The sequence below is a fragment of the Colias eurytheme genome, chromosome 28 (assembly GCF_061535395.1).
Source record: "Colias eurytheme isolate Ceu_HAF_F1 chromosome 28, ilColEury1 Martin Lab GWU primary, whole genome shotgun sequence".
NCBI classification, from domain to species: domain Eukaryota; kingdom Metazoa; phylum Arthropoda; class Insecta; order Lepidoptera; family Pieridae; genus Colias; species Colias eurytheme.
In genome coordinates this window covers 173526-200965 of record NC_143007.1, presented here as the reverse complement: position 1 = coordinate 200965, position 27440 = coordinate 173526, and the positions used below count along the sequence as shown (strand labels likewise).

Genomic DNA, 27440 nt, shown 5'->3' with positions numbered 1-27440 from the left:
AAAGTGTATGACTCACTAGCCGCCACGCGCCGCCGAGCCTGACGCACAGATTTTATTCGTGGTGTCCTCTCTATACGTAGTAATAATACCTCAATGATAAAAATTTGGCCAAAAGTATTCTTAAAATTTATAAATAGTTTACCTCGTTTAATATATATTTTTTTGTATCAAATACAAGTGAGTAAGATTTTTCATAACTTGAAGAAGCATGAAAAACGAGGGAAAGCCTCTGAAATTTCTAAGAATGCTTGGTCTTTCGTTGTTCGCTAGAAGTTTAGTTCAAAATGCACATTAGTGATTTTTTTAAATGCTACATTTTCTAAACACAATGTGCATTTCACTGTTTTTTTTTTTCATTGTAAGTTTTAAATTTTTCGTACTTTTAAGCATTTATAGACATAAAAGTTTTCATTAACTATATTATTATATTTTATTAGTACCTAGTAAAGCTTTGTTGTATTGTCATTAAGTTTCGTTTTATACGTATTTTTGTTAGTAAATGTTTGAAACATGATTTGTCTTTTTCATTTCTCACACTCTAATGTACAAACCCTGGGTTTATTTACATGCTATTGAAAATTAAAAAGAAATATTTAGAAATTTAAAAGTGCACGACTCATTATGCTCATTCTTCCGATGAAAAGAAGAATGAATTTTCCCTTTTCTAATTCTAGTTTAATTTTCTTGAATAATGTGCATATTTTGGATATTATAATATTATGTAGATTACCAAACGTGTTATTAATTAAAATATAGTTTTTGGAACCAACAAACGAAATTTTTCTATCCTAAAGAACTCTCTGCTTCGCATAGTCGTGCACCCCACGGCCTACGTGCACCCGTAAGTGTACCTATCCCCAAAAACATATACATGTATGTATTGTTAACTAGACAGTGCACGAAAAATATTTGTTTCGATAACATATTATTTTGATCTATTGCTTAGTGATTTCATTCCATTTCATTTGTTAATGCTTCTGCTTCCTTATTAATTTATTATTAACTCAATATGTTATATTTATTTATTTAACAGTTTTATGTACCATTACAAATTTTACAAACATATAATATTAAAAAAAATAATAATCAAATATTAATCTCTATCACACTCTAATATTTCGACTCTCACTATAATTAAATAGAAAGAAAATTCATTAAAACGTGTTAGCTTCGCAAATCAAATACATTTGGCTGTTTGCTTGTTTACGTTCCGCCTTCCGCTATTAAAAAGTTACAACTGTAAAGTGTATGGTAAAGTGCGAAAGTGTAAACATTTGCATTCGTCACGTCAAATGTCAGTGTCAACGCGGCATTGTTGTGAACGCGGCGTTCGCGTCACGCGTGATAAACAAATCGAAATATGAAATTGCCGGTCCGAAAATGTTATTATGTGGCAAAAGTTAGTTTCTGTTTAATGCTAGTAGTTGTATTGTTAAGTTTGTTTGAGCAATGGCGTGGCAAAAGGCGTTCTGTGGGAGCACAAGTGACGAATCTTAACGATGAGTACGAAAGAGAAATCAGGGAAGATGAAGATCGGATTGTCCCGGGTCTTGGGGAAGGTGGTGAAGCTGCTCATTTGTTCGGTGAAGACAAGCGGCTCGGCGAAGAATCTGAGAAAAAACTGGCCATTAACGTGTATTTAAGTGATAGAATCGCTTATAATCGAACTTTAAAAGGTAAGTGTTGATTTACAGTTAGAATGTGATTAATTATTCTACACCGGTATTATTGAAGTTTATATTGGGTAGGGCTTGTGGTAGAGTTAGGAACATTACCAGGTGTAATTTAAATTAAGAATAATTTTTAAAATAAGAAACAGAAATTATATTATAGATGATAACAATTATTATTTATTTGAAGTTGTTTTAACTTTTACCTGCAAGTTCTTATAATTCGTTAGGGAGCCAGGTGCAAATTTGGTTCATTATTTCCTCTCAAGAGATAATTCGTCAGACGCATGAGAGTATAGTATTATAAAGCCTCGTGAATGTCAGCTGGCGCTCGGTTGGGGGGGGTGAGCGGTTGTAGCCTCCCATGCACATAGGAAAAAAAATACATTCATTCATTCATTTCCTCTCAGCTAAAAATTTGTCAAATTGTAGCTAACCCAATATCTCAACGAAAAAAAATAGTCAGCTGGTTACAACATGGTGTATTATACGTCAGCTGGTGTCTCGAACATGAAAGTTATATTTAAAGAAAAATTTATTTTCCGTTATTTCCTCTCAAACAAAAATTTACCTGATGATAGCTTATATGTAACTGTGGATAAATATATATGTCAGCTGGCTGTATCTTGGTGGAAAAACCGTCAGCTGATACGGGAGGCTACAACCGCTCTTCCCCCCAACCGAGCTCCAGCTGACGTTCACGAGGCTTCATAATACTATACTTTGATGCATTTTACTAATTACCGCTTGAGAGGAACTTGGTCATAAAATCTGCTGCTGGCTCCCGGACCATTAAATTTAATCGGTAATGCTTACACTTTATGGAATTTTTTTGAGCTATTGCATAGCTTCTATCGCGGACCTTGAGCGCGGTTAACGAATAACCTCACGCTCCCCACTCCGACGGGCACGGAGGTGTGGCTTGAAGGCATAGCATGCAATAGCTTTACCGTGACAGTCCCCGAGTGCCACACGTCTTTTTTTTCTATATTTTGTTGTTTGTATTGATAGAGGATCTAGGACATTTTCACTTAAATTTTTATTTCAATACAACTTTGATCAATTAAATAAAATCATAGTTAACTGTAATACATAATTTTTAAATAGAAAAAATGTAAGCAATCTATTATCGCCAAAATTTATAGGAAGTAAGACACATAAAACTATGAATTTTGTCACTGAGTGGTCTTTTTGTAACTCAGGAACCAGGCAAACACTTCAAAAAATATTTACACAGTTGAGATATTTGTAGCGACTACACACTTACCTGCATTTTACCCAGTAATAAGCATGTAGTATCACTACATAGTATAAAACAAAGTCGCTTTCTCTGTCCCTATGTCCCTTTGTATGCTTAAATCTTTAAAACTACGCAACAGATTTTGATGCGGTTTTTTTTTATTAAATAGAGTGATTCAAGAGGAAGGTTTTAGTATATAATTTATAAGGTTTTAGCCAAAGCGGGCGAAGCCGCGGGCGGTAAGCTAGTCATAGTACATAAGTCATGTTTTACGAAAAAATAAATCAGACGTTATAACATCTTGTCTGGTTATTTTATTGCCCATAACCAATTTTAGCAAAATAGTAATTGCATTATGTTTCACTTATATTATACTCACATTTACAGACCACCGAAACCCAGCATGCAAGCGCGTAGTCTACGACGCGGAGTTACCATCAGCTTCCGTTATCCTGATCTTCCACAACGAACCATACTCGGTAGTTGTGCGAACAATATGGAGCGTGATAAATAGTGTACGGCGAGATCGGCCGTGGTTCGCGAAGGCTAATTTTATAGAGAGGGATACAGGACGGAAAATGGTCCTTGGTAAGATTATTTTAATTAGTCATTTATAATCTTCTTAATACATATAAATCTCGTGTCACAATGTTTGTCCTCAATGGACTCCTAAACCACTTAACCGATTATAATAAAATTTGCACACCATGTGCAGTTCGATCCAACTTGAGAGATAGGATAGTTTAAACATATAGGTACCACGGGCGAAGCCGGGGCCGACCGCTAATACATACATATATTTTAACTTTGTGTTTATAACTTATACATCCAGATAGTCGAACACCACCAAAAGGCATTTTGTGGCGTTCAACTGTCCTTGTAAAACCAATGAACCATGGTATTTTATAAGTTTACCTTAAAAAAAATACCAACTTGTCGAAGTAATTTATTCTATGTACCACTCTTACGAAATATTATTTTAACTCCTGTAGTGATAATAATATTTTTGAAGTGAAACTTTTTTATCGGGGTTGGAAATTAGTGTAACATTTTTTCGTTACGCGTGACATTTTTCCGTTACGCGCCATCTTTTTCTTATCCTTACCACGCGTGATTCGACGTATTTCTGTAAAGTTGCATATAGTTAATTATTTTTTGAAAAATAAGGTCATAAAGAAGTTTCACTTCTTACGTGTGTTAAGTACACTAGTACACGCAAACATTTATTTTTTTAACAATGTAAAAGAAATAGTCAAAATCACCCGCAGGCTACCCTGGACAAGATCCTTCATCCCCATATGTATATTTAAAGGAAATAATACTAGTAGATGATAATTCTACTCTACCAGAGCTCAAGGGAAAGTTGAGTTATTATATACAAACCAGACTGCCGCCAGACCTTATTAAAATATTAAGGTTACCGGATCGGTAAGTAATAATAAGCTTATGATATTTATTTTATAATTTTCTATTGGTAAAATACTTCATTTTAATTTTATAGTCTACAATTTTAATATTGCATAAGAAATATTGCAAAATTAGCGAAGAATGTATTTTATGTAATTTTATGCCTGTGTTTGTGGATGGTTATTGAGGATTTTGTGTACATAATAATATGTTTACATCCATATTATGATTATGAACGAACTAGCTGTGCCCTGCGGTTTTACGCGCATCCTGTTGCTCTTAGTGTGATGATATATTATAGCCTTCCTCGATAAATGGGCTATCTAACAGCGAAATAATTTTTCAAATCCTACCAGTAGTTCCAGAGATTAGCGGGTTCAAACAAACTCTTCAGCTTTATAATATTAGTATAGATAGGTTAAACTTACAATGAAATTGATTATAACATTTTACTTTCAATAAAAAACAAATATTAATAAAAACAAAGTTAGATTCGCATACAGAATGCTAACAAAGATATCAGGGTAGGTTTAACCCGCGCAAGATTGGAGGGTAGTCGGAAATCAACAGCACATGTCATGGTATTCCTCGACGCTCATTGTGAAGTCAATACCGACTGGCTACGGCCGCTTTTACACCGAATAAAGACGAATCGAACGGCCGTTGTTACACCGCTCATTGATATGCTCGATCAAACTACGTTTGAGTATCAGAGCGGACATGTGACTAAATTTGAGGTTAGGATGATTTTGAATGATGTTTGGGGGTAGTATTAAGTAGTGGGGTTTTCTGTATTTTGACGATTATTAAATAATAAATAAATTTCTTTACTACTTAATTGCAGTACTAATGTAATTTGTCAGTTAGAGTTTTTTGAGTGGTGTATTTGAAATAACGGTTCTATTTAGATACATTAATGATTAATCCATTCGAGTACATAATGTAAATGTAGCGTTTGTGTTTGGGATTCACTACGAGAGGTTTTAGTACATATATTGAAAGCACTGCTGAAGTAAAAAGAAGGTTGTTAATGCATAATTATTTATTTATTTAATTAAATACATAGTTGTTAGTATTAGTAGGTACAAAATGACCATGAGAAGAGCATATAACGAGTACCTAATTATAAAAGTTTTCTTCGAAAATTCTGCGTTTAGCAAGCTTGCAAAATTTAGAGTAAAAAATGAATAACTATTGGACCTGCACAAGGGTATAAAAAGAATAATTCTCCGAAGTTCTGTTAAAAATTGTGGGATTAAACAAGTAATTTCTGGGTACAGTGTCGGTCTGACTCGAGCGCGTTTGGCCGGCGCGCGATACGCGAAGGGCGAAGTCCTAGTGTTCCTAGACGCGCATTGCGAAGCCCAGACCGACTGGCTCAGACCTCTACTCCAGAGGGTCAAAGATGAACCGCATACAGTGGTTGTGCCAATAATTGACGTGATTGAAGCATCCAATTTTTATTATAGCGTTCAAGATGCGGTCACTTTTCAGGTGCGATTTAAATGGTCTTTTTTCACAATTTTTTTATGGTCACCACTTTTTTTCGCTATTTTTTGTGTTCACCAATTTTTCGGTTTGTAACTTAGGGGGATTTTTATTCACTGTTTACTTTTCGTTACTGTTTTTGGTTGGTCTTTAGTGCACGGAAATGGCTATAGAGAGGAAGATTTATGTTTATTATATGTAATTGTAAATAGCGCAGTTGAATGTAGGTTTTTTTTTGATACGTAGGAAAAGCATAAGTAAATTTTGTCTACATAACATCTACCATGTTATGTAGACAAAATTTGATCCGTAGTTACATGAATGAGATTTTGTTAAAATAGTTAATAGTTACACAACGTAACATACATAGTTAAAATGATCATTTTTTTATTGTGCAACCGTACAGAGCGCAACATCATCATTTTTTGTATCAAATCAAAAAATCAAAAATCAAAAATATTTATTCTGTAACAAATAGTATTACAATTTAACAGTCATTGAGACATCCTTTTAAGCAATTAAATGCTTGTGTTAGGACATCTCGCTCTTCCGACAGTACATTATGCTTAAGTGTTACACGAATAACATTTTCTTATATAAAGAGAAATATGTAAAATTTTTTTAGATATATGTATTATAGGGAACAGAACGAGTGTATATTTTGTGTGTGTGTGTGTGTGTGTGTGTGTGTGAGTGTGTGAATGTGCGTGTGTGTTTGTGAGAGAGTGTGTGTGTAGTGTGTATATTATATAATATGTTGCTTTATTTTAATTTATTTTATTTAATTTTAATAAGTCTTCTATTTCCTCATAATTTTTATTTTTTAACCATTTAATTAGTTGCAATTTACACTCCTTCGCTGTTTTAGGGTATATATTTAAGGCTTTATTTATTAAGTTGTATAGGCAAGAAGATTGTTTAGCCTGTTGTCTTCGAGCATATGCGGTTTTAACTAGTACATTGGGAACCACACATGTTTTCCTCCTTCTATTATCAACTTTAGGATCATATTTTAAACTTTTGTGTTGTTTCAGAACAATATTTAATACGTAAAGCTTTCGAACTGTAAGAACATCACACACCGAATATAATTCTTGAGTCGGAAATCTATAAGGTTTAAAATGGATAACCTTAAGTAAAGATCTTTGTGCCCTCTCAAGATCTAGAAATTTTGTTTTGGTAGCCCCTCCCCATACCGTAATACAATATGTAAGCACCGATTGAACAAGTGACACATATACAATTTTCAGCAAATCTGTAGTTGCGACATGTCTTAGGGTCTTGAAGAACCATACAAACTTTCTAGTCCTTGTCATGAGGAGTTCTAGATGTAGATGCCATGACAAACGTTCGTCTATGATTACTCCGAGATATTTTGTGTTAGATACTTTAGTGATTTGTTGACATGAACAGTTTAATTTATCACGGTTAGGGCAAGAATGAATTTTTATATTAATATTAGGTTGATTTCTAATGTAATTAGCAAAGCAGATGTAGTTGGTTTTGGCTATATTAAGAGTCAAGAGGTGCATTTCTAACCATTGTGCGATTTTAGCTAAACCAATTTCAGCACTATTTTGTACTTCTTCCCAATCTCTTCCACAAAATACAACAGCTGTATCGTCTGCATATGAAAACACATATCCATTTGTCAAAGACATATCACATAATGAATTAACGTAAAGCAAAAAGAGGGTTGGTCCCAATACACTCCCCTGAGGAACACCATAAAATACCTTAGAATCATCACTACAATGCTCTGTTATCTTTACCCTTTGTCTACGATCTGTGAGGTAACTCCGAAATAGGTTTAAAGAAGTACCTCGTATACCGATTTGCTCTAGCTTCTGCACAAGGATGGGGATAGAGACACTATCAAATGCTTTTTTTATGTCTAGAAATACAGTTATACATTTGTTTCCTACATCTACTTGATTAACGATTAAAGACGTCAGAGCTGTAACAGCGTCTTCAGTACTTAAACCATGTCTGAAACCAAATTGCGAGCGGGATAGTAAATTAAATTTATGTAAGTAAGAAGTTAAACGGTTATTTAATAATTTCTCTAGAATTTTCGCCATTACTGGGAGGACTGAGATGGGTCTGTAATTATTGGGATCGTCTTTATTCCCACCCTTGTGCACAGGCGTTATTAAGGCCAATTTCAGAGCGTCCGGAAAGACTCCTGTTGTAAAGCAAAGGTTTGCGAGATGAGTCATTATAGGTATAATTATTTCCCCGGCCTGCTTTAGAAATTTTGTAGTAATATTATCATATCCCGGTGCGCTATCTGTTTTAAGACTCATCAACACAGATTTAACCTCATCATCATCAGCCTCCAACAAAACAAAAGATGAACCATGGGAACTCGAAGTTAAATATGTGGCCGAGCTAGGACTATAACTTGGGCGGGATAGAATCTCTACAGCAAGTGATTTTCCAACATTGGCAAAGAAATCATTGACGAGGTTAACACATTTATGAGGGGTTGACTGTATAGATAGTAGCTCAACATTTTTATCATGCAATGTCTTCCGTTGTGTAATATTATTGATGGTTCTCCAGAGCATCTTAGGGTTTCCGGCAGCATTAGCTATTTGTTCTTGTTCATATCTACGCTTTAGCTTTTTAATGAGACTAGTGCAATAATTCCTATAACGTCTGTATGTGATTTGCAATACATGATTTTGTGGGTCAGATCGAAGCTTTATTTGTAAATACTAATAATAGTCACATCATTTTCATTTTCATATAATTTAGTTCACGTAAAAACGTCGTGTGCCGCGTATATGTGCTCGTAGCATTATAGTATAGCATAGCGTTAAAACATATTATCTTAGCAGATTAGTTTTATTAGCAGCAGCATCCCCAGGTGTACTAACCGTACATCTTTATGGTCCTTCGAGCCGAATTATTGTTGTTAAATACAATTTATTTTGAGATAAGTATTTAAAAGGGATACATATTATTATTTCGGCGTTTAAATGTTTATATTTCAATGAATGACCATGAATTGACCATGAATTCAATCCAAAAAGGAAACAAAATAATTCAATTCAGTCGCGATGTTATGATATTTTTCATCTATATTTCGATGCCAATTAAGCTTGTAAAGGAAAGTTAGAGTTTAAAAATCATTTCCCATATCATTGTACATAATTTACAAACATGCTTCGTTTCTAAACACAACCTTTGAGCACGTGTTTTCTTATCCATGTTTTGTTTTCTCAATCACGTTTTGTTTTTGCACCCTTGTATGTATGTGTGGGTTCCGTAGTGTGTCTGTGTGTGTAGATAAAATAGTAGATGTATAGATGTAGAAAGTGTTTATAAATAGCTACCTACACGCGGTTTTCATGAAAACGTTGTTTATATAAATTTCTACCCTCTATAGTCTATGTCATCGAGTTTTCGAAAATAAGCCCGACTGTATTCATGTTTTTGTCGTCTACCGTCATCATCTTTTGTTTTCATCTAATATTTTATTCTAAGTAAGTATGCCTTTTCGTATATTTTAATTTGTAGGTAATACTTAAAGTAGGCAATACGTAGTCATAAATTGTACTGTAAACAATTGTGCCGTAATTTAATTTCACGCCATTAATTATTTAATTCTACGCTCGTTAATTAATATTTCACACCTTAGCAAGAATATGAGGACGTCATAATTTATGAGAATGGTTATAGATTAATAAGTAAATAATTTCGGGAGAAATACATAACCCAATTAAAAATCCATAACAATTTAATTTCTAAATACAAACTTGGGAAATTCGAGTTTGAAACATGTTTATACAGTATAGCTTATGTACAAGTAAGGGATGAGGAATAAAAATCAATAAACTAAATACATCTAAATGCTGTATAAACATTATAAATAATCAACGAATCATCCACGAATTGTTTCAAAAGTTTATCTATTTCATAATATTTACAAATACAATTTAAAATCGATTACATTATGTTATTTTAATTGAGCAATGAGAAAAACAATAGCCACGAAATTATCACATAAACCGTGCCTATCTGCTATACATATCATCGCCCGTACAGACAGGGCCTAATGCGTGCACGCATACGCGGCGCTCGCGCAGCCCGCGGCGACGTGCTCGTATTTCTCGACGCACACTGCGAGGCGGCCGCTGATTGGCTGCGGCCGCTACTGCAGCGGGTCGCACACAAGCGTGACGCGGTACTTACCCCGCTAATCGACGTCATTGATCAGACCACGTTTCAGCTAGAGGCAGCTGAACAGTTTCAGGTTATAGGCTTTTGTGCATGGAGGTTAAGGGTTGTGGGGTATAGGTATTTGAAGTTGTAGTAATCGATGTAATTGATCAAACCGCTGTGCAATTAGAAGTCGAACAGTATGAGTTGGCTCTGTCGTTGACGTAAAATAAACAACTAAACTCACAATCACACTCGAAAATTACTACACTTCGCGTCTAATAGGCATAGTTAGTTGAGTGTATAGATGTGTACAATAGACTTTGAACTTTACTGCCACGTAATAAGGTGTTAATTTGAAATTTGAATGAATTAAACAACGAGGCTCGGAAATTTTAGACAACCTTTTAATAGACGATTGTGAGTCTTGTTGGTTATATTATGTCATTGAATTCGCTCGTTCGATTGGTGGATGTATGCGCTTCTATAGTCTTTGGAATTGTCACATGTTTTGCATGATCGAGCTTTAATATTTAAAGGGAACGTGGAATCATTTAATACTTGTTAAATAGGTAAATAATAAATTGTTATTTTTTATGTTTTGTGATATTTATAGGAATGCAGTTTTAATACAGGTCTTGGATAAAAATAACAGTAACAATAAATAAATGGTTCTTACTAACACATTCTTGCACTACACACTTCTTAGCATTTCTTCTTCTATTTTCAGTAGAATTATCTAATGGAAATAATAGACTAAACTAACTTAGCCTTTAAGATATTTATATTGTGAATCGAATAAATTGTTTGCAAAAATTTAAGTTTATAAAATGTGAGTACCTATATTGTATTCCGTACTAAATTGAGAATTGAATTTCAATTAATCTAACAAGTTGCAAGCAATCATTTAAAAGTGAGACATATTTGTGTCTTATGTATTTACCATTCCATTTTTATCATAGCAAATACCGATTTTATAAAATTGTAATGCAACTCTTTTGAAAATAACAATATAAAATATTTAAAGTTATTTAGAAACTAGATTTCCGCCCGCGGCTTCGCCCGCGTTTTCAAAGGAAAACCCGCATAGTTCCCGTGGGATTTCCGGGATAAAACCTATCCTATGTGTTAATCCAAGTTACCCTCTATATGTGTGCTAAATTTCATTGTAATCGGTTCAGTAGTTTTTACGTGAAAGAGTAACAAACATCCACACATCCATACATCCATACATTTATACATCCATAAATCCTTACAAACTTTCGCCTTTATAATAGTATTAAGATAAATATTTTACTGAGAAGCCGAAAGACGCGGGTTCGAATCTCGCTTCGTGCTTAAATTATTTATATTCTTTAAAAATTTCTCATTTAATAATGCTATAGAACTTATATCACAAAAAAAATATTATTTCTTAGTATTAGATTAGGTTTTATATGCATATTGGTGTGCAGGTAGGCGGTTTCACATTCATGGGCCACTTCACGTGGATAGACGTGCCCGAGTGGGAGAAGAAACGCCGCGGGTCAGATATAGCGCCCACTTGGTGAGTTGTGGAAGTAGGATATAGAAGATAGTGCTTATATGCACTTAAGACTGTATTTAAAGTCCGTATCCTTCCATCAGGCTTCCAGCAAAAAATATATATTTTTTTATTATTATCATGGGTCTTCTTCAATGTAATGGTGGTAAATTATAAATTCATGTAATGACAATTCAAAAGTGCTTCTAAAAGAAGTCATTGAATAAATAATTGTTCGAAATTGAGATGAAATAAAAAAAATACTATAAATATTACACTTTACAGGTCACCAACAATGGCTGGCGGGTTGTTCGCTATAAACCGTCAGTACTACTGGGAACTAGGAGCTTACGACGAACAGATGGCAGGCTGGGGAGGGGAAAATCTCGAAATGTCCTTTAGGATATGGCAGTGTGAGTTCTTATACTAACATTGCAATAATTAGACTCACAATCGACTATTCAAATGTTCGAACGGCAATGTAATGTTCATTCAAATTTAGACCTTATTTCGTAGCAGTAATGTTCAAAGTTGTATGCGTTTATTAGAAAACTCTGTCCTGAGAGTTTTCCTTCAAACATTTTTTTTAAAATGATTGTGAGTGAGTTGAGTTGTTTATTGTACGTCAATGTTTACAAAAGTCGTTAAAGAAAAGTTAATTACACGACGCCGTTTAATAAAGAGCCTAGGCCGTTAATGAAACGTCTGATTTACCTAGTTGACTGCCACATACACATATTATGCAAAAAATAATGATTTATGAAAAAATTTGAAGAACACAAGAAAAAAAAACATACAAATGCATGTATTCCAGGCGGAGGAACATTAGAGACGATTCCGTGTTCTCGCGTGGGCCACGTGTTCCGCTCGTTCCACCCGTACGGGCTGCCCGCTAATTCCGATACACATGGTGAGATGTTATAATATGTATTGTTTTTTTATATCTTTAGATTTTTCAGCAAAGAATGTGTGGCCTACCTGATGCCACCTATATAATGTGATAAACACTAGTGGTATTACAGATTATTTGGCGATTTTTTGGACTTATTCACTCTTTTCTTGACTATTATTTGTAGTAATGTCATTTTTCTCATAAGCGAAGCGTTGAGGTGGGTACTACTGTCACTTCGCGCAAAACATCTGATTTTTCAAACTTAAAATGTCTTTATGTATCATACATTGCACTTGTAAGATAATACATACACACACATATTAAGAAAAAACACTATTTTTAACGTTCATGATATTTTTGATGTCATTTTTGTTATTTAAACTAGTTAAAAAACAGTTTAAAAAAGTTCTGTCTTGGACGTCCGTGTGTCTGTATGTGCGGATCCTTTTTCTTGTTAACACGATAGCGACCGAAATACTTTACTAATCGAGTCTTTTTTTTTCTCTTACGCTTGAGTATGCTCAGGAATAGAACCCTTTAATTTTTCAGGGTCTGATTCGATGTGGTTTAATTGTTATTAAATAAACAAAAATAATAATTAATAAATATTTATTAAAAAAAAATTATGAGGCGTGCACTTTTGGATTTTCCAAATTATTTTGTATTATCTAACTAATCTGTGCTATAATATCATTTTTAAATGCTGGTTGGTTGTACTTTTACACATGTGTTTATTACAATACTTGTCTGAATTTCAGGTATAAATACAGCGCGTATGGCCGAAGTATGGATGGACGAATATGCTGAACTGTTTTATTTGCATCGACCTGATCTGAGGGTGAGTTTTTGTAGACTTTTTATACATCGTATATAACTACATAATTATACAGAAATAGTAATTTATTTTACATAATTTGATCTTATGTGTGTTGCCGTTAATTTTCATTTGCATACGGTTATAATAAACTCTGATAGATGCATATTGCACAGGCAGAGTTTTACTCGATTGTGAGTCTAGCTGTTTATTGTGAGTTTCCTCCCATTATGTGCAGACTCATAAATAGTGAGTGTGAGTTTAATTGGTTATTGTATACTACTACTAATAGGGTGAAAAAAAATATTTTTAATATGCTTTTACATATAAGCTTCACTTGTATGTAATTGGAAAACGAGGACGTTATCAATTCGACTGTATTTTTTTGGTTTATTATCTCAGAACTTACGACGGGGTGAACCAATTTCGATGATTCTTCTTTATATGAAAGCTAGTGCCTTTTGGTTGGAAAAAATATTATTTTAACTATGCTTTTTTCGTAGAATAATCCAAAAATCGGTGACGTCACTCATCGCCGAATACTGCGCGAGAAATTACGCTGCAAAAGTTTCGGCTGGTATCTCTCGCGTGTGTATAGAGATAAATTCGTGCCTGTCAGAGATGTTAGTGAGTTTGGCAGGTAATGTATTTATTTTTTTCAACTGACTAGAAAAAAAAAGGGTCTATGCGACTGTATTTTTTGTTTGATAACTTTTAATTTTTGGACTGATTATGATATTTTTTTGTTACATAATGAGTGTATTTATGTAAATAAGTGAGATTAAATGATATACATATAGTGCTGTGATTTTTAAACAACATTAAACATATACCGTCTTTGTTGTGCGATGCCGCGTTTATTTTTTGTAAATTTGTACATTGAAATACGCTCTCCAATGTATGATTTTCAACAATAAAATACCACATCCATCTATAAATAATTATTTAAAAACAGTAAGAAAAACTATAGTACATTCTAAATACTCTATTTTTTAGCCTCTTCTTAAAATCAGTAAGAAAATATAGATCAATATAGAAAGTATAAATTTTACGTATAATTTCTTTATAGGTTCCAAAACCCGTCTACAGGTATGTGCCTGGACAGTCTACAGAGAGAAGGTGAAGCCAGTCCTCTAGGATTATATCCTTGTCATAAGGTAATATATTATTTATTTATTTGTTTATTTAAATTTATAGCACTATAACTTGTATCATACCTCGTCTTTGCTTGCGTGGTACCCAGGTAAAAATTTTCTTTGTTCTTGTCTAAACTATAATCCTTCTCATTTTTTATATATTTTTTTATAAACAAATCAAAGTTTTTGTGTACTTCTGAAGTGGAAAATTCTGAGTATAAATATAAATATTTCAGGACAATTTTCACACACCCATACTAATCTTTCGCTTGTGTTATGGAAACCAGATGGCTGATAAACATGCATATTATATAATTTTAAATAAATACTTATATAGATAATTAACACCCAGACGCAGAGCAAACATCTATGTTCATCACACAAATATTTGCCCTGGATAGGAATCAAACCCACGACCTCTGGCTTGGAAGGCAGGGTCACTACCAACTAAGCCAACCGGTCAGTCATAATTCAAGTTCTCAAACTCAAACATTTATTTATTCAATAAGACTTCTTCTAGAAGCACTTTTGAATGATCATAACATAGTTTTACGATTTACCACCGATTCGGAAAGCTATCTACGGAGAAAAGATGGCAAAAAAACTCCGTAGTTGCTCTTTTAAAATCATGTCAATTTGCGATGTGAATTTCTGAAATCGTTGAAGCAGTGTCAAAGCTACAGACAAATAAAATGTTCACTATTTATAATAATAAGTTTTATTTTTCTTTATTTTAAAGGGTCTAGAAGCAACCCAGTATTTTGCTCTGTCTCTCAAAGGGGAACTTAGGGACGAAGAAAAGTGTGCTGAATTACAGTATACCAGGTATTAGCCAATTCTAGATACACATTTTTTTGGTCTATTTGTATTGAACATAATTTTTTGGGTATCTATAAAAAAACATACATACAGACGAGAAGAGAATATTATAATTTCCCGTTTTTATTTTTGGAATTTTAAAAATACGGATCAATCAATTGTTTTTACTAGCCATACTTTCTAATTATTTGTCATTCTAACAAAATTTATATGTGGCATCCGAATTGATAAAGATAAGTAAATTAAGAGCTTCCTATAACAATTATATTTTAATAGTAGGTATAAATAACTATAGTATTGAAAAATATACTTTAACCCATGGAAATAAGATTTAAATCGCGTCATAAACTTATTTAGGTCTCTAGCTGACAGTGACAGCGGTCGGCGAGTGTTGATGGTCACCTGCCATGGAAAGCTAAGAGGACAGGTTTGTATTCCATTTCATTTTAAATATAAATTAATTATAAGTTTAAAATATTATGTGTGTTATTTATATCAAGAATTTGCATCATATTCGTCCGCCCCGGCTTCGCCCGTGGTACATATTTCGCAATAAAAGGTAGCCTATGTTCTTTCTCAGGGTCTAAAGATTGTCTGTGCCAAAATTCGTTTGAGAGGTTTAAGCGGGAAAGCGTAACAGACAGACAGACAGAAGACACATAGGACTTTAGAAAAAAACGGTTATTTTAATATTAGAAATAGACACCCCATTTTTTGTATAGATTTTTACTTGCTTTTATTAATTTTAGTTTTTATCGTGCGTTGAATTAAATGTTTTTTCTTTTTTTATAAACACAGCGTTGGAAACACCTGCCCTCCGGTGAGATCCAACACGTGGAATCATCTCTCTGTCTGACCGCGTCTCGAGCGAGTGACGTCACCGCGCGACGTTGCCGCGCCGCACCGCAACAAGTGTGGCGAGTTGACTACACTGAGGGGAACGGGTTTAGACTTAATAGTGAGTTCTTTGTTAATATTCAAAATTAATTTATTTCTGACATACTGATAATACTGTTGGACGTAACTTTTGATTTAATAATTTTGTCGATGAATAGTTGTCACTATTTCCTGTCAAAACATGTTTAGCTGTGGATGACTATAAATTGCCGCTTTTCTTTGAATCGTGTAGCATTCGTACGAATCGTGCCCGGGGGGGGGGGGGCTCAGACGTTGTATATACGACGTTCGAGCCACCTACCCTCACAGCTCACTTTGCTAATAGTCGTTGACTCGCTGCGATTTGTTATCAACTACCTACATCAATTAGGTACCTGTGTAGAATCGCAGTAAATTCTTATTATATTCAAACTAATATTTAACCCGACCTCGTGTGTCATTTTTTATAACACATTCAGTTGCACAAAGTATATTTCACAATAATTAAAGTATGTATTTCATTTTTTATACTTCAAAGTTAAACTGAATTGAATGTTTCAATGTTAAATTTATTCAGTAATACATACATTCTTCATTAGTCATACATTCAATTAGTGATTACATTTAACCTTTTAGTTTCACAATTATTTATGTACTAAAAGTAAATTATACAATTTATTGGTACTTTATTATATTTTTCCGAATAATACATTTGAAAATGTTTACTAACAGAAGACGGTGAGCCGAGCGAGCAAGAGCTAAGATTGCAAAAGTTGAGAGGACAAAGGTAAGTTTATTGTATTTACTTTTAGACAATCTAAACTATCCCTTTGCTTAAGTTCATCATAATTGATTCAGCTTTTTAAATGTAACAAACGTACAGCTTTGACAATGTTATATTTTAACGTTGTTAAATCGTTTCATTGTTATAGTATTGTAATGTTATATAGTTACACTGTTACAATTTAACATTGTTACTGTATTGTAATGTTATATAGTTACACTGTTACAATTTAACATTGTTACTGTATTGTAATGTTATATAGTTACACTGTTACAATTTAACATTGTTACTGTTTTGTAATGTTATATAGTTACACTGTTACAATTTAACATTGTTACTGTATTGTAATGTTATATAGTTACACTGTTACAATTTAACATTGTTACTGTATTGTAATGTTATATAGTTACACTGTTACAATTTAACATTGTTACTGTATTGTAATGTTATATAGTTACACTGTTACAATTTAACATTGTTACTGTATTGTAATGTTATAATGTGACGTTGTTACAGTATAATGTTGTTACATTATTGCAATGACAAAAATGTTACAATCTTGTTATTGTATTTTTTGTTACTTTGTTATTTTATATCTTTGTTACAAATTTACGTTTTATAAGTCGTTATTATTTAACATATTCATAGGCGGATATCTCGTTCCCTAATGTCATACAACGAGACGGACGAGCGACGTCACCACAAAAAGGGGAAAAAGAAGGGAAGGAAAGGAAAAAAGGTACGTTTTTTTTGTTGATAGGTTTATTACTTTTGGTTTATATAACTAGCTGTTCGTCTTGGCTCCGCCTGGGTGGCAAAAAAAAACAGTAATTGCGTTATCTATCAGAATTGAAAACATTAATTGTAAAAAATGTTAACTAAATCCCATTTCTGTCAATTCTTGTAGTCATTACTTAAATAGTTTGCGGGTCTGTCTGTGATTCTTTATGTTAAATTAATATAATTTTCTTGTGATAACATTCACATGTTATAAAACGACTTGATTTCCGCCCGCGGCTTCGCGGGTTCCCTTTCCCATGGGATTTACGGGATAAAACCTATCCTATGTGTTAATCCAAGTTACCCTCTATATGTGTGCTTAATTTCATTGTAATCGGTTCAGTAGTATTTGCGTGAAAGAGTAACTGGCGTGAGTTTGCGTGAGTAAGCTTAAGTTAGCGTGAGTGATCCTGAGTTAGCGTGAGTGATCCTGAGTTAAAATGAGTGATCCTGAGTTAGCGTGAGTTAGCCTGAGTTAGCGTGAGTGAGCGTGATTTAGACTGAGTGAGCGTGAGTTAGCCTGAGTGAGCGTGAGTTAGTCTGAGTGAGCGTGAGTGGTCCTGAGTTAGCGTGAGTGATCCTGAGTTAGCGTGAGTGATCCTGAGTTAGCGTGAGTTAGCGTGAGTCAACCTGAGCGTGAGTGGTCCTGAGTTAGCGTGAGTGGTCCTGAGTTAGCGTGAGTCAGTCTGAGTGAGCGTGAGTGGTCCTGAGTTAGCGCGAGTGATCCTGAGTTAGCGTGAGTGGTCCTGAGTTAGCGTGAGTGAGCGTGAGTACTCCTGAGTTAGCGTGAGTGAGCGTGAGTTAGTCTGGGTTAGCGTGAGTGATCCCGAGTTAGTGTGAGTTAGCGTGAGTGAGCGTGAGTGGTCCTGAGTTAGCGTGAGTGATCCGGAGTTAGCGTGAGTGAGCGTGAGTTAACCTGAGTGAGCGTGAGTGATCCTGAGTTAGCGTGAGTGAGCGTGAGTGATCCTGAGTTAGCGTGAGTGAGCGTGAGTTAGCCTGAGTTAGCTTGAGTGTGCGTGAGTGATCCCGAGTTAGTGTGAGTTAGCGTGAGTGAGCGTGAGTGATCCTGAGTTAGCGTGAGATAGCGTGAGTGAGCGTGAGTCATCCTGAGTGATCGTGAGTGATCCTGAGTGATCGTGAGTGATCCTGAGTTAGCATGAGTGATCCTGAGTTAGCGATGAGTGATGACTGACCTGACTTTACAGACTTTGACGACGCGGTTGGCGCAGTGGTAAAGTAACTGCCTACTGAGCTGACGGTCCCGGGTTCGATCCCCGGTCAAGGCAAATATTTGTGTGATGAACTCAATTATTTGTTCTTGGGTCTGGGTGTTATCTATATATGTATTTATTAAATATTATATTTATCGTCGCCTAGTACACAACACAAGCCTTAATTGAGCTTACTGTGGGACTAGGTGGATTTGTGTAATAACGTCCTATAATATTTAATTTTTTTCCCAGTGGAAAAAGGGCAAAAAGGACAAGTTCATACTGAAACTGGTCCGCAACACGACCGGTAGCTCGCAGCACGTGGAGGCGGAGATCTTCTGCCGACACCGCCGCTTGCTGCCCAACGACTCGCTCGTGAGGGATGTTGTGGCCGCGCTCAACGATAGGGATATTGCGGTGCGTAGATACAGCTGCACACACACACACAGACACACACACACACACACACACACACACACACATATACACACTGTTGGTGAAAGCAGTTTATATAACCGAATGTGTCTATGTCAAATACAAAAATTATTTAACAATCTTTACTTATTCCTGCCTAAAACCCATCACACACACACACGGAACAGATTTTTTTTTACAATTCACTTATTCTAACGTTTCATAATAATATCTTGTACACCTTGACAAAAAAAAGTAAAAAATTGCGGGTGAGTGGAGATTATTTTGTGCATTAAAAAGACATCATATTATGACAATTTGGATATCAAGCATGAAACATCTCTCTATAATTATTATTTTTACCAATCTTTTTTCCAAATTTCAAATATGTTCACGAGACACAAACTTTACAGTAACACAATAAAATATGTAAATACAATTCCAAATAGGTACCTGCGTCATTTTACCAATATTTTGACCAAATCAAAATAATATAAATCACAGGTAATAAACAACGGGCGAGTGTTCCAGAAGCACAGAGTGACGGATCTGCACAAACAGGTGTTGCCGCAGACTGACAATCAGGTAATTTATATATTACTAGCTGTGCCCCGCGGTTTTACCCGCATTGCTCCGCTCCTGTTGGTCTTAGCGTGATGATATATAGCCTATAGCCTTCCTCGATAAATGGACTATCTAACAGTGAAATAATTTTTCGAATCGGACCCGTGGTTCCTGAGATTGGCGCGTTCAAGCAAACAAACAGATTTTGAAACTTTTAGATTCACCGCTTGAATTTTGGTCTAGGTAGGATTAGGATAAAAACTGATAAAATTTTCAAAACTGTAAAAAAATGAGGTAAGTAACGGATATTTAAATCTAGACGGAAAACTAGATTTTCATACAATCTTGGTCATTATAATTGTCAGATAAGCTAACTATGTACAACATAATATCAGGAAGGTGTGATTCCAACCACAAATCTATACTAATATTATAAAGCTGAAGAGTTTGTTTGTTTGTTTGAACGCGCTAATCTCGGGAACTACAGGTCCGATTTGAAAAATTCTTTCGGTGTTAGATGGCCCATTTATCGAGGAAGGTTATATTATATCATCACGCTAAGACCAACAGGAGTGGAGCCACGGGGGTGAAACCGCGCGGAGCAGCTAGTGTTACATGTAATGTTATTATTTCAGCCCAAAAAAGTAACCACAAAAAAGAGAAAAGACAAAAAGAAACCGGAAGTGCAGCCTGTCAATATGGATGTGATCGACAACGCGCCGGAAGTGAATCAAGATGCTGGACCGAATGTGATGCGGTTGAACCAGGATGGAGAGAAGAAGATTATCATTGAGGACTTTGTTGAGATTAAACCGAAGATTTCAACTGATATGCCTAAGGTTAGTACATTTTGTAATTTAAGTCAATATTTTTCTTTTTTCTTTTATATTACAATTCAATGCACAACGATTTGTGTAGTTACTGTTAAAAACGTTTTACCACGTAATCAAATTTGATCAAAAATAACTTAATCAGAAATAAAACCGATTATAATTAAAAATAATCAAATTTATAATATTCTTCACAGCGCAAACGTAAACGTCCTCACAGAGGCAAGACTGTCACTCGACAAAGGTATGTCTGTTATTTATTTATTGAAGTGAAACTACTTTATCGGGGTTGGAAAAAAATTTAGTGTAACATTTTTTCGTTACGCGTGACATTTTTCCGTTACGCGCCATCTTTTTCTTATCCCTACCACGCGTGATTCGACGTATTTCTGTAAAGTTGCATATAGTAAATTATTTTTTGAAAAATAAGGTCATAAAGAAGTTTCACTTCTTACGTGTGTACACTAGTACACGCACACATTTTTTTATACTTTAATATTATCATATTATGAAGAAGTCGCTTTTATTAGCTTCACCTGTATGTTTGTATGTAACCGACTCGCTCGATTTTGACCCAATTTTATTCAAACATTGTACACTTATCAAGGATCGCTGACAATAATTTCATGAGTTTAAGCGTGTTTATTAGTTATTAAGTGAAACTTCTTAAGGCGCGTTGAGAGTAAAATTTTAAGGTCGCGTCATGATAATACCGTCATGTCATAGAGTAAGGCGACGATTTTTGTATCTTTGAATCTTGCCAAAGAAGTTTCACTTCTGACACGTGTGCTCGGTACACACGCTGTTTTTATTAACTGTGTTAATTATTTTTATGTAAATATATTTTATGCAGAGAGGAAGAAGCAATTAAACCTATATCTATAGAGGACTCTCCAATGGACCAAGCTATGGTCAGAACACAGGATGTTGACTCTGGTGAGATTTGTTTTATTTAGTTACTAGCTGTGCCCCGCGGTTTCACCCGCATTACTCCGCTCCTGTTGGTCTTAGGGTGATGATATAAAGCCTATCCTCCTACCTTCCTCGATAAATGGGCTATCTAACACAAAATATTTTTTCTAATCGGACCATTAGTTTCTGAGATTATCGCGTTCAAACTAACAAGCAAACTCTTCAGCTTTATAATATTAGTATAGATCATATTTTTAATAAAAACTTGTGTATAAAAGTTTCAATTTACTCGCCTTAAAACATCTTCATTCTCAATCATTTAATTTTCCTATACCTCTAGAAGAAATGATTTTACGCTGCCATAGAAGCTAGATTTGGCCTATTTTTACACATAGGCTGAATGTTCTTATATATTATTTATGGGTTTGTTCAGCATTGTATGAATAAACAGTTTTATTATTATTAATTTCAGATGAACAACGCCCCTCACACAGACACGCGCCACAAACGCACAGACATACACACGTACACTTGGATATAGATAACAAGGATGACGACGAAGACAGTAAACATGACAGACATGCTCATAAAGTTGGTAAATCTGACCGAAACGCGTATAATGTTGATAAAATTGACCAGCACGCGTATAACGTTGATAAAATTGACCAGCATGCGTATAACGTCGACAAATTTGACCAACAAGCTTATAAAAATGACAAATTTGACCAACCTGCTTATAAAAATGACAAATTTTACCAACCTGCTTATACGAATGACAAATTTGACCAATCTGCTTATAAAAAGGAGAAATTTGACCAAACCGTTTATAAAAATGACAAATTTGACCAACCTGCTTATAAAAATGATAATTTTGACCAACCTGCTTATAAAAATGACAAAATTGACCAACCTACTTATAAACACCACAAAATTAACCAGGAAGAAAAGAAAAATGACAAAATCGATGATGATAGAAAAGACAGAGATAAAATAATTAACTTCAAGAAAGTTTTCGATCAAGTTGGCAATCAAATTGTTAAAAACACATACGATTTAAAATCGAATGTTAATTATAAAGTTAGAGACAAAGACGATGGTTATAAAGATACAGTTAAAGATAGATATTATAAAGATGATAGAGTTGTGTACACTGACTCGGATAAGTTGAGGAGTGAGGAACGAGAGGACAGTGGGTTCGATAAGGGCGAAGCGCGTGATGATGTAAGTACTTTAATAAAAATAATAAAAAAGATATATGAGTGTGAAAGTGTTTGATTTTAAATCAATTCTGATCGTGTATATAGTTAAAATAATAGTTTATCTTGTGTATAATAAATAGTTTATGATAGTTAAGGAAAAAAATCGATAAATATATTTAAAAGCCACATAATATTGTAATTAAAAACATCTATAATTTGTAACTACATTCTTGCAAATAAATATAATTTGAATTTGAATTTGAATTTGAAAAATCATTTAAAATCGTCTGTTTTTTAAACCCCGTTAATTATCACGATATTTAGAATGTCATTAGTTTAAGTTCTATTTGTATTATGTAAAATTCATACCCAATTGGCAATACTCAATTTTTTAAGTTATTGCATAGCTTCTATCGCGGGCCTTGAGCGCGGGGACCGAATCCAGAAATTCCGTAACGAAAAACCTCACGCTCCCCACTCCGACGGGCTCGGAGGTGTGGCTTGAAGGCATAGCATGCAATAGCTTTACTGCGGCAGTCTCCGAGTGACACACGTCTTTATTATTTTACATATTCAATTAATATTCCTAACAGCAAACGGACCCATCGTCCCCATACCACCGCACGCAAGACGCTGTCTCGTCCCCATTGCCCCAAACCCACGGGGACATAGATACAAACACGCGTGTGTCCGCTGAGGACAGGCTTGTGGGGCAGACTGGGGCAAATGTGGACCAACACATGGGGCAGAGTGGAGCAAGTGTGAGGGGCAGAGATCTGGGACCGTCCCAAAGTGGACCTGTGAGAGTAGTTATGAGGTGAGTGAAGTAGTAGTGGTATTAGTAGAATCATTCCTATCCTATCCTACTAATATTACAAATGCGAAAGTTGTGAGGATGGATGTGTGTGTGTGTGTTTGTTACTCTTTCACGCAAATACTACTGAACCGATTACAATGAAATTTAGCAAACATATAGATGGTAACTTGGATTAACATAGTATAGTATAGGTTTTATCCCGGAAATCCCACGGAAACGGGAACTATGCGGGTTTTTCTTTGAAAATGCGGACGTAAAGCTAGTAGAAGTTATAACAGTAGCAGTAATTGTAATACTAGTAGCATATTATGCAGTAGTAGAAACTGTAGTAGTAGTGGTAGCTATGGAATTAGTAGTTATAGAAATACAACACGTAGAAGTAGTAGTAAAAGTATTAATTAATAGTAGTAGTAAGAAGTAGTAATAGCAGTAATTGAATTGGTAGTAGCGGATAATTAGTAAATAGTGTGTCGTAAGAAGTAAATTAATATTATGTATATCTAACTAACTATGCACTGCGGTTTTACCTGCAGCGCTCCGCTTCCGTTGGTCTTAGCGTGATGATATATTATAGCCTATAGCTTTCCTCGATATATAGGCCTATCTAACACCCAAATAATTTTTCGAATCGGACCAGTAGTTCATGAGATTAGCGCGTTCAAACAAACAAATAAAGTATAGATTGATTTAAAAAATGTCTCATTGCAGGTCGAATCTCACTTTCAACTTGGGAGATGAATTTTTCAATTGGAAGCAAGCTGCTGATGATGTTGCGTGAGTTCATATCTACTAATTATTTTTATAAAATTTGTGTTTCGATACAATAAAAAACCTACTCGACGGATTTTAAACAATTATTTTACTGACTTTGTTACATTTATTTATTTTAATCAGAAACCTTTTGCTGTAGAAACTAGACCAAAAAACTGAATTTTCTTTCTAGTAGTGAACTCCACGATTATTATAATTAATTTTTAAATATATTTAATTGCATTTTTTTTCCAGAAACCTTCTCGGCGAGTTGACGATACCAGGCAACACTACAAAATCGAGTAGCGAGTTCGATTCCCGGGAACAAGAGAAGGAAACAGAGTCAATAAGAGAAGGGAGTGGGAGGGAGAAGGAGATACAAGATAACGGAAGTGCGAGAGAGAGGGAAATACAGGAAAAAGACAAAGGGAGTGACAAGTCGGGCTCCTCTGAAAGTAGTAGTGAAGAGATATAGACTTAATAGTTATTATAGAAAATATTACTTATTATAATAGAAAATAATCATTATTGTGTATGGAGGGTAGTTTTGAAAATTTTGTCAATTTTACTTCTGATTTGATTGTAATAGTTTATTATAGGTGCAATTATGTATGGATTTGCGAATAGTAGAAATATTTCATTATGTTTTCATTGTTTTTTTAAGTTTTGGTAGGTCAGTGTGATTCTACTAATGAAATTTACATCAGTGATGTTGGTATAAATAATTAAACATGGAATGTTTCGCGTATTTCGTATTAAATTTTTGGAAAACATAATATAATATGTTCGTTATAATTTTATTATACTCATGATTTTTATGTACTAAGATCTGAAACTTCGTGGTTAATGTTAAAAATAAAAATATTTTTCTCCCCGTATCTGAAATGTTAAGGGAAAATAAATAAAATGGGTGCATAATTTAACTATGAGACTGGTTATGTACTTGTTTTGTTAATTATTTACATAAATATTCCTTTTAGGGCCGATTTTTCAATGCTTGGATAAAACTTATTCGTAGAATAATGTATAAAACTACCATTTTAAAAACGTATTCTAATTGCCCGTATTTGACAGTTTACGTGACATTTTAATATTATCGTGTAGTATTTTATTGGACGGATAAGTTTTATCCAAGCATTGAAAAATCGGCCCTTAAACAAATGGTATTCGTTTAAAAGCATTTACATCAAACGAACATAGAGCTAGAGCTTTCTTTCGTAAAATTTTAGTGTAAACGAAAACTCGTATTCAGTGATGTTGAGTATTAGAACATTGCATAGAATCTTTACGAGTGCTCTAAGAACAACGACAGAATGCTCTACGCCTGTTAACACTTCGTCGTTCGTTCGTTTGATGTTAATGCACCGTAAGGATAAAAATTGACAATTTTAAATTTAAGGTTGATGTTCCGACCGTCCCTCCATACATTTTTGATTACCTCTAAACACTTAACACAGACACTATTTCTTTAAAACTAATCATTTTATCACTTCTCTATAATGAAATGTGTGCGCGTTCGACCTTTTTAATCAATAATTTACAATATTTACTTAGAAAAACAACAGTAAAATACCGGAAAAATTTGACACTTCTACAGTAGTGTGCGTGACTTTTGCCAAGCGAAACACGACATAAAGCACGACATCTAGCGCATAGACTATATACTTATTACAGATCTAGCGCGTCAATGTCTAAACGAAAGGCGATGTTTAGACATTGACGCGCTAGATGTCGTGCATTCGCGTTCGTTATCTTATGCATAATGAGCATAATTCTAATAAATCAAAGTTCTGTGTAAAAATTGAGTAATTTCATTTCCAATCGTTCAAAGAAAATAACAATAAAATAAAATAAAACTAATGACCTTAGAAACTATGTTTTTTTTTATTTATTACTCATTATTGTTCGTCCGTCGTAGGTCTGTAAACTGTATTGTACACTGAAGGTAAATGGTACTGTAGGTACTTTAGTTCGGCGTCGTCGCTCGTCGGCTTGATATAAAATTACATTCTTGATTTCATTGACACGCGCTATGATTTGCGCGCGGAATTTCTTGTGTTGTGAATTTATTTTTGTATGCTATGCATTTTAATTGATTCAAATTGCAATGTTTCTCTAGTATGCATTTGAGACTATATTGTAAATTGTAATAATTGATCGTGGGTATAGTAATTAATTATTCTAATAACGCAATTAGTAATATATGTATTTTCGGTGGGATTCAAAACAAAAAATTGGCCCGTGATTTTTATGAAATTTCACCACATTGCAAATCACATCAATCATAGTTCATACACATGTATGACGAAAGTGATTAGTATTGTGGCTAACATTGACTCATCAGTTCATCACTGAAACCAGTGATAAATCAGTACCTATATCATATTGTGTTTGAATATTTTTAAACAATGATATAAGTATACAATTATTATAAATCGGTAAACTATCAAAGTAATCACAAACTTGCAAACATTGGTAAAATGTCCAGTAGTTTATGAGCCTATTCATTACAATCAAACAAACAAACAAAGTTTTCCTCTTTATAATATTAGTGTAGACAAACACTATGAATACGATCACGAATGCAAATTCGGGGATTTTCTAATTATTGCTAAATAATAATTGAATTCGTTTTGAAATACTCTATAATTTTTAGTGTATAAATAGACATTTATAATGTGGTGCTCATTTTTTTTGTACTGCTAACGCTATTGTAGGTACCTATTTTCGTTGTTTTATTTCAAGTGAACACGGCCATACAATTTTGTCACGAGCCGCCTATGATTGTAGGTACTTTTGTAAGGCTCCTTCGTCGTCCGCGTCGGCTCGAAAGTTCTTGATTTCATTGTCACGCGCTATGATTTGCGCGCGGATTTTCTTGTGTTGTGAATTTATTTTTGTATTACTTATTATTATTTTTTATTTATTTTTTTATTTTATTGATTCAAATAAAATATTTCACTAGTATGCATTTGAGACTATATTGTATTATGTATAATTTATCGTAGGTATAGTTATTCTTATAACGCAGTTATATTTTCGGTGGGACAATTTGACCCGTGATTTTTCTGAAATATCACCACGTTGCAAATCACATCAATCATACACACGTATGACGAAAGTATAGTGGCTATAATTGACTCATCAG

General features: G+C 34.2%; 1 protein-coding gene across 1 annotated transcript; it reads left to right on the top strand.

Moving 5' to 3' along the window:
• The first annotated feature begins 1353 nt into the window (after positions 1-1353).
• LOC149896399 (uncharacterized) lies at positions 1354-25684 on the top strand. Its single transcript, XM_090117580.1, has 24 exons — positions 1354-1676; positions 3298-3498; positions 4179-4338; positions 9859-10066; positions 11427-11518; positions 11780-11907; positions 12309-12404; positions 13145-13224; positions 13704-13840; positions 14270-14357; positions 15076-15161; positions 15513-15582; positions 15954-16113; positions 16764-16818; positions 17464-17554; positions 19059-19223; positions 19725-19805; positions 20420-20623; positions 20812-20858; positions 21468-21550; positions 21999-22747; positions 23319-23542; positions 24251-24316; positions 24548-25684. Exons 1-24 carry the CDS (start codon positions 1361-1363, stop codon positions 24765-24767), a joined length of 3807 nt encoding a protein of 1268 aa, XP_089973706.1. The 5' UTR covers positions 1354-1360; the 3' UTR covers positions 24768-25684.
• Positions 25685-27440: the final 1756 nt, after the last annotated feature.

What these genes read in the sequence shown, in the direction of transcription:
- LOC149896399 (XM_090117580.1), top strand. Translation starts at nt 1,361, where the DNA reads ATGAAATTGCCGGTCCGAAAATGTTATTATGTGGCAAAAGTTAGTTTC. An exon ending in CAAAAGTTGAGAGGACAAAG is followed by an intron (nt 16,819 to 17,463) that starts GTAAGTTTATTG and finishes ACATATTCATAG; the next exon opens with GCGGATATCTCGTTCCCTAA. An exon ending in TTTCAACTGATATGCCTAAG is followed by an intron (nt 20,624 to 20,811) that starts GTTAGTACATTT and finishes TATTCTTCACAG; the next exon opens with CGCAAACGTAAACGTCCTCA.